At 39.4% G+C, this 12,087-nt stretch overlaps 1 protein-coding gene across 1 annotated transcript; it reads left to right on the forward strand.

Moving 5' to 3' along the window:
* The first annotated feature begins 267 nt into the window (after positions 1-267).
* LOC111974510 (ras-related protein Rab-27B-like) lies at positions 268-11,950 on the forward strand. Its single transcript, XM_024002242.2, has 6 exons — positions 268-595; positions 4,001-4,184; positions 9,376-9,461; positions 9,585-9,688; positions 10,404-10,527; positions 10,961-11,950. Exons 2-6 carry the CDS (start codon positions 4,026-4,028, stop codon positions 11,145-11,147), a joined length of 660 nt encoding a protein of 219 aa, XP_023858010.1. The 5' UTR covers positions 268-595; positions 4,001-4,025; the 3' UTR covers positions 11,148-11,950.
* Positions 11,951-12,087: the final 137 nt, after the last annotated feature.

Raw genomic sequence — 12,087 nt, forward strand, 5'->3', positions numbered from 1 at the left:
GTTTGCTGTTTAAGCCAGAGCCTTAAAACGTGGATTTTTTTTCCTGTGAAATTCTGCTCCCAGGTGCACAATTCTGTGTCATGATTAATATACAGTATATCTAGTGTAGACCTTTTATAAAAATGATTTACATACAGTGGATGACACAACACATGTTACCCCCACATGCCCCCCCACAAGTTGACTTCATCATTATGTCCTAATACATACTTTTCAGACAGGAAAAACTCAGTTTTGAGTATTAGCCAACGATTAGCCTACTTGTTGAGCTTCCAGAAGAATAAGCGGGAGAAGGGGCCTTTAAGGGGTTTACAAAGCTTCCAGTTGGCTGAGTTCCACTGAAATCCACAGCAGGACATTATTTGTGGACAGGGCCTCAATCTAGTTTTTCTTTTTTTTCTCCTGAGAAATACCAGAAAGCACAAGGTCTGTGAACACCGCACTCTGTGGTTGTTTTTTTTAGCTGGAAACTCCTCCCTTATAGCATGTGAGAGGGGAAAAGGTTCAATCAACAGCATGTCTCCCCCCACTATGTATTTACCAAGCACGGGTTGAGCTCCCTGAATGGAAGTTGGCAGTACCTCCGGCTAAATCGGTAAGACTGAATTTATTTATTGTTTTTGTCAAATCTTGGTAAAGTTCATCTAATTATTCAGCGGCATCAGTGTGTGGCATATTGGCTTAATCATCATCAGGCATTGTGTTGTCTGTCACACTGTATTGTTTGGGGGCTTTATCATTGGCCTACATTTTCTGAAAAGGCTACGTGAGACTTTCCTTATGTGCATAATGGCCATTTATCATCATTRGAATTTGCATATTGATTGATTTGATTTTGTTCTATGGCTCTCAACTATTTCTGGCATCACAAACACATGCCACTGACAGAACTCAGGATTTTTTTCTGGATCAAAAAGGGGCTGTGGTGGTGGGTGTGGCAGAGCACGTGGTATTGGGCAAGGTTGGCTGCATTTAACAGAACATTTTAGAGGCCCCCATCTTGGTGTTTTTTTGTTGTTGCAATTTTAGCATTTTTAAGCCAATTTCCTGCAATTCTCAGAAATCCTCCTCTGAGCCGAGATATATTTTTGCAGTTTTTAAGGATAATTTCCTGCAATTATATGCATTTTGCCATGGCTAATGCTGTGTTATTTTAGTCAAACTCAATAACGAAATCAAAACTGTTAAATTCATTGTTTTTATTAATTTTCAATTCCCCTGACTGTTTAGCTTTTGTTTTGGTGATTATTAGTTCTCAATTATTATATTATAGAACAACATACAGTGCATTCAGAAAGTATTCAGACCCCTTGACTTTTACCAATTTTGTTACGTTACAGCCTTATTCTAAAATGGATTAAATTGTTTTTTTTTCACCATCAATCTACACACAATACYGCATAATGACAAAGCAAAAACTGTTTTTCAGAAACTGATATCACATTTACATAAGTATTCAGACCCTTTTACTCAGTACTTTGTTGAAGCACTTTTGGCAGCGATTACAGCCTCGAGTCTTCTTGGGTATGACACTACAAGCTTGGCACGCCAGTATTTGGAGTTTCTCCCATTCTCTGTAGATCCTCTCAAGCTCTGTCAGGTTGGATGGGGAGTGTCGCTGCACATCTATTTTCAGGTCTCTCCAGAGATGTTCGATCGGGTTAAAATCCGGCCTCTGGCTAGGCACTCAAGGACATTCAGAGACTTGTCCTGAAGCCAATCCTGCGTTGTCTTACTGTGCTTAGGGTTGTTGTCCTGTTGGAAGGTGAATTCAATTGATTGGACATGATTTGGAAAGTCACACACCTGTCTATATTTGGTCCCACAGTTGGCACTGCATGTCAGAGCAAAACCAAGCCATGAGGTCGAAGGAATTGTCCGTAGATCTCCGAGACAGGATTGTGTCGTGGCACAGATTTGGGGAAGGGTACCAAAACATTTCTGCAGCATTGAMGGTCCCCAAGAACACAGTGGCCTCCATTCTTAAATGGAAAAAGTTTGGAACCACCAAGATTCTTCATAGAGCTGGCCGCCTGGCCAAACTGAGGGAGGAGAAGGGCCTTGGTCAGGGAGGTGACCAAGAACCCTATGGTCACTCTGACAGAGCTCCAGAGTTCCTCTGTGGAGATGGGAGAACCTTCCAGAAGGACAACCATCTCTGCAGCACTCCAATCAGGCGGAAGCCACTCCTTAGTAAAAGGCACATGACAGCTCGCTTGGAGTTTGCCAAAAGGCACCTAAAGGACTCTCAGACCATGAGAAACAAGATTATCTGGTCTGATGAAACCAACATTCAACACTGGCCTGAATGCCAAGCGTCACGTTTGGAGGAAACCTGGCACCATCCCTACGGTGAAGAATGGGGGTGGCAGCATGTTTTCCAGCGGCAGGGACTTGGAGACTAGTCATAATTGAGGGAAAGATGAACGGAGCAAAGATCTTTTTTATAATCCACACGGGAAATGAGTCAGTATTTAATGAGGGCATCTCATTCCTTTTTCAGTGTTTAAGGAATCTGAGTCTCATGACAGGCCTCTTTTAAGTATGACACAGATTGCAAATAAACAAAACATTTGAAATAATCAAGAAGGTTGTGCTTTTAGACTTCTCAACTCKATAATGGGTCAATTGATGTCCATGATGGTAATGATGTAAAAATGTAAACATCCTTTTTGATATGTTCTTCCACTTGATGTTTCTATCCATCAGACTACACGATACTTTGTCATTTCATTTCTCAAATAAAAAATTACGAGTGTAACTGAATAAGTTAGAGGAGCACAAGTTCTTTGTGCTCTTTTGTATTCTCTCTCAGAACTATTTGAGAGTATACTGTATGTAGACAATGAAAGAATTTCCTTGCATCAATAGGAGCCACAGTTGAGTTTTCCTACAGCTCATACAGGACAGCCACTTGACTGATCATGTGAAAGCTGGGTCAAGTCATGTGCTAGCTCCTCTCTGATCAGCTTTTAAAACGTCTTGGGGATCGGTGTCCTGTCCATGGGACGTTTGAGCTAAAGTAGGCTAATGCGATTAGCAAGAGGTTGTAAGTAACAAAAACATTTCCCAGGACATAGTCATATCTAATATTGTCAGAAAGCTTAAATTCTTGTTAATCTAACTGCACTGTCCAATTTACAGTAGCTATTACAGTGAAAGAATGCAATGCTATTGTTTGAGGAGAGTGCACAATCTTTAACATAAAGTTAGTAATAAACAAATTAGGCACATTTGGGCAGTCTTGATACAACATTTTGAACAGAAATGCAATGGTTTATTGGTTCAGTCTAAAACTTTGTACATACACTGCTGCCATCTAGTGGCCAAATTCTAAATTGCACTTGGGCTGGAATAATACATTATGGCCTTACTCTTGCATTTCAAAGATGATGGTACCATTTTTTTTTTTTAAATACAGTTTTTTTTCTTTGTAYGATCTTTTACCAGATCTATTGTGTTATATTCACCTACATTCCTTTCACATTTCCACAAACTTCAAAGTGKTTCCTTTCAAATGGTACCAAGAATATGCATATCCTTGCTTCAGGCCAGAGCTACAGGCAGTTAGATTTGGGTATGTCCTTTTAGGTGAAAAATGGGGAATAAAATGGGCGGAACCTCAAGCCCCTGTGATCATGGGAATTTCTGTTAGACCTGTGTTCTGTTAGACCTGTGTTTGCCTGTTTCTAAATGTTAAGGCAATTTGCAGTATATTGGCTATATTAACAGTACTGTAATTACATTGTATATTTATGACTGTTTCCAAGTATATAATTAGTTAAGGGCACAAATCAAGCCTGCAATGTCCTCTGGAAGACCTGTATAGAATCTTCTGAAGTCCTGGCAATGTAATAGTTACTCAACTGTATTTATTGTTACTATAATAATGGAGAATGTACCACTATTTACAGTAATGTAGTTGTGTTCTCTATGCCAAAGCATGTTACATGCAAGTAAGAATATGACCATAATATGGTACTTTTGTTTAATATTTTAGGGCAGGTTCAGCACGAGGCTGCACAATGACAATGACTGATTGGGATTATGACTTTCTGATCAAGCTCCTGTCGTTAGGGGATTCTGGAGTAGGGAAGACCACATTCCTCTACAGRTACACAGACAACAAGTTCAACCACAAGTTCACCACCACAGTGGGAATAGACTTCAGGGAAAAGAGAGTGGTGAGTTGTGATGCTTTACTTCAGTCATTTTCAGTCATCCTTGCTCCACAGCTTCCAATTTATGATAATGTGGTTCTGCAAATCCAAAAGGTTGAACAGTTGATTGTTTTTTGCAAGGAATAGTAGGGTATCAACTCAAATATAGCTGCAAGCAGCGATGACCCGGGGTCCAAGTCTTTCTCGCCTTCTCAAATATTATGCCTTATTTTACAAGTCATACATTTCAGTTCAGGTACAACACCAACAATCCCTCACTGTCTAGGGATGTCTATCTGAAACCGGCAGTGGTGGGATTTGAACCTGGGCTGTCATGTATTACAAGACGAAGGCACTAAACCTCTGGTCACAGCAAAAATTTGGGTTGAACACTGTGGAAGAGCATGTACAGTGGGGGAAAAAAGTATTTAGTCAGCCACCAATTGTGCAAGTTCTCCCACTTAAAAAGATGAGAGAGGCCTGTAATTTTCATCATAGAGAGGCCTGTAATTTTCATAATTTCTTCAACTATGACAGACAAAATGAGGGGAAAAAATCCAGAAAAACACATTGTAGGATTTTTAATGAATTTATTTGCAAATGATGGTGGAAAATAAGTATTTGGTCAATAACAAAAGTTTATCTCAATACTTTGTTATATATTTGTTGGCAATGACAGAGGTCAAACGTTTTCTGTAAGTCTTCACAAGGTTTTCACACACTGTTGCTGGTATTTTGGCCCATTCCTCCATGCAGATCTCCTCTAGAGCAGTGATGTTTTGGGGCTGTTGCTGGGCAACACGGACTTTCAACTCCCTCCAAAGATTTTCTATGGGGTTGAGATCTGGAGACTGGCTAGGCCACTCCAGGACCTTGAAATGCTTCTTACGAAGCCACTCCTTCGTTGCCCGGGCGGTGTGTTTAGGATCATTGTCATGCTGAAAGACCCAGCCACGTTTCATCTTCAATGCCCTTGCTGATGGAAGGAGGTTTTCACTCAAAATCTCACAATACATGGCCCCATTCATTCTTTCCTTTACACGGATCAGTCGTCCTGGTCCCTTTGCAGAAAAACAGCCCCAAAGCATGATGTTTCCACCCCCATGCTTCACAGTAGGTATGGTGTTCTTTGGATGCAACTCAGCATTCTTTGTCCTCCAAACACGACGAGTTGAGTTTTTACCAAAAAGTTCTATTTTGGTTTCATCTGACCATATGACATTCTCCCAATCGTCTTCTGGATCATCCAAATGCTCTCTAGCAAACTTCAGACGGGCCTGGACATGTACTGGCTTAAGCAGGGGGACACGTCTGGCACTGCAGGATTTGAGTCCCTGGCGGCGTAGTGTGTTACTGATGGTAGGCTTTGTTACTTTGGTCCCAGCTCTCTGCAGGTCATTCACTAGGTCCCCCCGTGTGGTTCTGGGATTTTTGCTCACCGTTCTTGTGATCATTTTGACCCCACGGGGTGAGATCTTGCGTGGAGCCCCAGATCGAGGGAGATTATCAGTGGTCTTGTATGCTGTCTCTTATACACATCTAGATGTGTATAAGAGACAGCTTTGGTCTTGGCCATAGTGGAGTTTGGAGTGTGACTGTTTGAGGTTGTGGACAGGTGTCTTTTATACTGATAACAAGTTCAAACAGGTGCCATTAATACAGGTAACGAGTGGAGGACAGAGGAGCCTCTTAAAACTTCTCTAGGATAGGGGGCAGCAAATTCACTATTGGATAAATAGCTTGCCCAATTTCAACTTCCTTCTACTCATCCCCAGAATATAAGATATGCATATTATTAGTAGATTTGGATAGAAAACACTCTGAAGTTTCTAAAACTGTTTGAATCATGTCTGTAAGTATAACAGAACTTATGTAGCAGGCAAAACCCAGAGGACTAACCATTAWTTTTTTTAAGTCACTGTCTGTTCAATGAGATCATTGGAATACTGGATTTCTAATCACCCTGTCTTCAGTTCCTACCGCTTCCACTGGATGTCACCACTCTTTGGAAATAGGTTGAGGTTATTCCTTTGTGCAATGAAGAAGTGAGGCCACCTGGAAACAGTGTAACGTCATGTGTACTGTTTGAGAGTTGCACAAGACTAGAAAAGTAGCGTTAGATTGTTGATCTCCTGTATTGAAAACAGATAGACCCGTCTTCAATTTGATCGATTATTAACATTTACAAATACCTTAGGTTGTATTACAAAAGTAGTTTGAAATGTTTTGGCAAAGTTTAGAGGTCATTTTTGAGATATTTTTTAGTGACTTTGCGCAAATTGGAAGCAGTTTTTTTCTGGATCAACCGCGCCAAATAAATGGACAATTTGGATATATATGGACTGAATTAATCGAACAAAAGGACCATTTGTGATGTTTATGGGACATATTGGAGTGCCAACAAAAGAATCTCGTCAAAGGTAAGGCATGATTTATATTTTATTTCTGCGTTTTGTGTCGTGCCTGCAGTGTTGAAATATGCTACACTCTCTTTGTTTACTGTTGTGCTATCATCAGATAATAGAATCTTATGCTTTCGCCGAAAAGCCTTTTTGAAATCTGACATGGTGGCTGGATTCACAACGAGTGTAGCTTTAATTTGGTATCTTACATGTGTGATTTAATGAAAGTTTGATTTTATATCATTTTTTTGAATTTGGCGCTCTACATTTTCCCTGGCTATTGGCCAAGTGGGACGCTACCGTCCCACATATCCCAGAGAGGTTTTAAAGAAGAAGTTACAAGTCTGTGAGAGCCAGAAATCTTGCTTGTTTGTAAGTGACCAAATACTTATTTTCCACCATAATTTGCAAATTAATTAATTAAAAATCATACAATGTGATTTTCAGGATTTTTTTTCTCATTTTGTCTGTCATAGTTGAAGTGTACCTATGATGAAAATTACAGGCCTCTCTCGTCTTTTTAAGTGGGAGAACTTGCACAATTGGTGGCTGACTAAATACTTKTTTGCCCCACTGTATGTATGAATTGCAGGTTCCAGTCTTGACTCAATCTTGTAACACTGTAATATATGCCATTTAGCAGGTCGCTTTTATCCAAAGCAACTTGTGATCATGCGTGCATTCATTCTTTTACATTTGAGTGGTCATGAGAATCAAACCTACTATCCTGGCATTGCAAGCGCCATGCTCTACCAACTGAGCTACAGAGGACCACCATGTTGGTAGCGTGCTGACAAGGTAAAAATCTGTCGTTCTGCCCCTGAACAAGGCAGTTAAACCCACTGTTCCTAGGCTGTCATTGTAAATAAGAATTTGCTCTTAACTGACTTGCCTAGTTAAATAAAGGTTAAAATAAAACAAATACTGTAATGAACTGTACTGTGCTAAACTATGGTGCACTGTGGGGCTCAGTTGGTAGAGCAAAGCGCTTGCAATGCCAGGGTTGTGGGTTAGATTCCCACGGGGTACCAATACGAAAAAGTATGAAAATGTRTGCACTCACTACTTTAAATATCTCTGAAATAAGAGTGTCTGCTAAATGACTAAAATGTACTGAACTTAACAGAACTATACACTACTCATGTTTACTCTATTGGATCTTATTTTTACCCATTTAAACTGGTCTTGTTTTGGTCATGGTCTCGATCCACTGGTCCTTGGTCTGGGTGTTAGAAAGTCTAGTCTGGATCTAAAGGGCTCCGGTCCTGACTTCATCTCTATTACTCACACCAACTTTATACTCTTGAATCCATACATATGGTTACATGCACACAATAATGTGATTTATTGTGGATAGTCAGATTAATATAATAGTTTGATTAAAACGTAAACAAGCTTTGCAAGAAGAACGATTACCCTAATAATGCTGTTTACATGGACACATCTGAAATCAGGCTACCTGATGGCACTCTGATAATGCAGAAAATCGACATTCAAAATAAACATTCTACTACAGCGACCATGTTATTTTTGGGAAGCATATTTGATTGAGTTCGATCATGTAAAGTTTGTATGTGAGAACTACGTCTAAGACGCATACATTCAGTTGTTTCCTAACTCGCTGATCTGTGCATATCAGATACACCACTGGAATGCCGATTTTTAAGGCGTTTACATATCCTAATAATAAGAGAATGCTCAGAAAACCAGGTGTTTTAATCGGCTGATGCTAACTTCGATTTTGACCTCATGCCGATTTAARATAAACAGAATAAGGTGTTTACATTACTATTTCATAATCTGCATACTGCCATAATCAGTTTAATATCGATTTATTAGTGTGCATGTAAACGTACTCCATGTCGGTAGTGGACAAGTGCACACTTCAGGTAGCATTGTAAAGTATTGAGATGAATGGCCAGGAGGGGGCTCTGTTCCCTCCAAGATTGACTTGAATTGTAAGTTCCGAGCTCACTGAACTTCATTGGCTCACAGCGGCCATGACGTTTAAGAAATCAACTTAATTTATGGAGCATATAACGATATTGGTCTATAGATGCTGTACACCAAGTTTCTGAGAAATCGGTTTAGCGGTGTCTGAGGAAAAGTTGAACATTTTGGAAAAATTTACATTTTCAAAATGTCAGATGATCAGTCATGGTGATGTCATAGGTCCTAGAGGAAAATGTGTTTATTGGGTAAAGAGAAACCTTTTGTACCCAATTCTGTGACCAGGTCAAATGAGGAGGTGGGGCTGACCTTATTGAAGTCAAAAGTTGTTTATAGCGCCACCATTTAAAAAAAACACGTGTTATTGTTTTTATTTAACTAGGCAAGTCAGTTTAGAACAAATTCTTGTTTACAATGACGGCCTACCCCGGCTAAAGCTGGGAAAATTGTGCGCCGCCCTATGGGACTCCCAATCACGGCTGGATGTGCTGCAGCTTGGATTTGAACCAGGTACTGTAATGATGCCTCTTGCACTGAGATGCAGTGCCTTAGACCGCTGTGCCACTCGGGAGCCTGAATTGCACCATTTGGCTGAATTGCGCCCGTATTATCCAGATGTATTTGTACACCATCCCACCAAGTTTGGTCTCTATAGGTCTTACCATTTTAAGAGCTATAGTGCTCCAAAAATAGGATAATAATAATAATAATCCTAACAATTATAATAGGTTTCAAGCCACTCTGGGGCTTGGACCCCTAATTATAACAGTACGTTGGATTGGTAAAACAAATTCTAGAGCCAAAGAGTATGTCTTTGGTCCTAGCTCTTGATATGACACTTATTTGACATCTTATGTCTTCAGACGTATTTGGGGACTGGCTCTGATGGAACGACAGAGAAGACTTTTAAAGTGCACCTACAGCTCTGGGACACAGCAGGGCAGGAGAGGTAGGCCACATAAACAAGCAGACAGTACATTTTGTATCATTTGTAGGATGAGGATTTTCAATGATAGTCCACATCCATAGCTTTACCAGCATTTGAACGTTGTTGTAATTGTATAAATTCCAGGTTCAGAAGTCTCACCACAGCCTTCTTCAGAGACGCCATGGGCTTCCTGCTCATGTTTGATCTAACCAATCAGCAGAGTTTTCTGAATGTCAGGAACTGGATGAGTATGTCTGTGACTCATCCATTTAGTACATCCTCTAAGAACCAGACCACATTGATTGGGTATTTCACTTTGTATTTGSCATTATCAGTGGTGTAAAGTACTTAAGTAAAAATAGTTTTTTGGGGGTATCTGTACTTTACTTTACTATTCATATTTTTGACAACTTTTACTTCACAACATTCCTAAAGAAAATTATGTACTTTTCTTACTCCATACATTTTCCCTGACACCCAAAATGATAGGAAAATTGTCCAATTCACACACTTATCAAAATAACGTCCTTGGTCATCTCTATTGCCTCTGATCTGGCGGACTCACTAAACACATGCTTTGTTTGTAAATGATATCTGAGTGTTGGCGCGTGCCCCTGGCTATCCGTAATTATATATATATTTTTATGGTGCCGTCTGGTTTGCTTAATATAAGGAATTTTAAATGATTTATACTTTTACTTTTGATACTTAAGTATATTTAAAACCAAATACTTTTAGAATTTACYTCAAGTAGGATTTTACTGGGTAACTTTCCCTTTTGCTTGAGTCATTTTCTATTGAGATATCTTTACTTTTACTCAAGTATGACAATTGGGTACTTTTTCCACCACTGGGCATTATAGTAAATTATCTTGGTAGCAGGGTATCTTGCTGTGATTCAAATACGAATTGACATATCCATAAATAACTGAAATGTTATTATGTCTTGTTATGATTGTTCAGGTCAGCTGCAGGCAAATGCCTATTGTGACAGTCCAGACATAGTCTTAGTTGGCACCAAAGCAGACCTTAAAGACCTGAGAGATGTACAAGGAAAACAAGCCAGAGACCTGGCGGACAGATATGGGTAAGTGAGATCAATACTTGCTTGCTCAGGACAAAATTCTGCTGCCTCTATGAAATCTGATCTGACCGTACAATGCAATAAAATGGCTGGCTAGTCCTCTTACCATTGGCACGGCTAACTTCTCCAGTGCCTTTACTTGAACTGAGGTTGTTTGAGTTCATACCTTCAGCACCACTGTAAAGCATTGGTACCGATCCAGATCCAATGCTGGAAACAGGCTCACTATTTTAATACCTCTGTTAATTCACAAGGAAGTAATCAGTGATCTACTACAAGCCAAGGTCTATGGATCTTCTTAAGCATCTTTAAACTAGAAGTGACCCTATTAGAAATAACACACAAGTTAACTGACCTTAATAATACATAAACCACAAGTTAACTGTTCTTTATCCATTCATTATTCAGTATGATAAGTTCCTCCCTTCCTCCTTAGTATCCCCTACTTTGAGACRAGTAGTGCCACAGGGGCTGAGGTGGACCAGGCAGTGACCACTCTACTGGACCTGGTGATGAGACGCATGGAGCAGAGCACAGAGGGGCCTGTGTCAGAGGCTGCCAATGGGAGTGCTGCCACTAACGACGAGGCTGAAACCTCCACCAGCAGGAGGTGTGCCTGTTAGGATGTAGGGATGTCCATCCATTCAAATGTGTAACTATTGCATCTGGGGAGTATTATTACATTAGAAAGTTGAATTATCCCATAAAGTATTTATAGGAAGTGTATTATCCTCTTATGCATTAATGTGTGTTTGTCTGGATTGATAACTACCGCACTGTCAAGCTATATATTCCCAACCTGGTCATCATTACCTGCTGAGTCTGTACATGTACTGTATGTTAATGATATGAAACGAGCAAAAGAACACACAATCTAATACTGTAAAATGATTCAAAGTAAATGAAAGCACCATGTGTATGTACATCTCAAACTGATATTTGCAATATGACTATGCTTTGTGTGATTCTAAATAGGTAAATACTAATTGGAAGTGTTTGAAGAAAAGTTGTATATCAGATTYTTTTATTTTTTTATTTTATTTGACAGATTGAAGCATTGATGGAAGGAAAATACAGGCACATTTATCATTGACAATATATAATCCTAACAGATTATGCAACAACTCATTAACAATCATGGTTATTTCCTTAAATGCAAATGAGAAAATGTATTATTCTGTTTCACAAACCGAGATAGCAAAGTGCATTACAGGATCCATGAGTTCTATATGACAAGGAGCACATTTGGTGTTCAGCTTGATTATTAGTGGAACAAAATTGTCATGCACATTGAATAAAGTATAGAACATGTTTATAGCCCATAAATACTGTCAACCCAGACAAAAATGATTTGAATATGTTTTAATACAAAGTCTTCAGAGTAAATGCAGTCATTTTAAATAAAGTTAATGTCTGTTTTACCAATGATTGCCTTTTGACAGAAAAATGTCTGGTTGCTTTGTCCTTATCAAAGAAATACATACAAGCACAAACTTTGGGTGATTTGCAATCCTATAGGAATTCAGGGGTTCTATCACTGGCATAGCAACAAAAAAACGCAGC

Source organism: Salvelinus sp. IW2-2015, linkage group LG15 (genome assembly GCF_002910315.2).
Source record: "Salvelinus sp. IW2-2015 linkage group LG15, ASM291031v2, whole genome shotgun sequence".
In the NCBI taxonomy this organism is placed as follows: Eukaryota; Metazoa; Chordata; class Actinopteri; order Salmoniformes; family Salmonidae; genus Salvelinus; species Salvelinus sp. IW2-2015.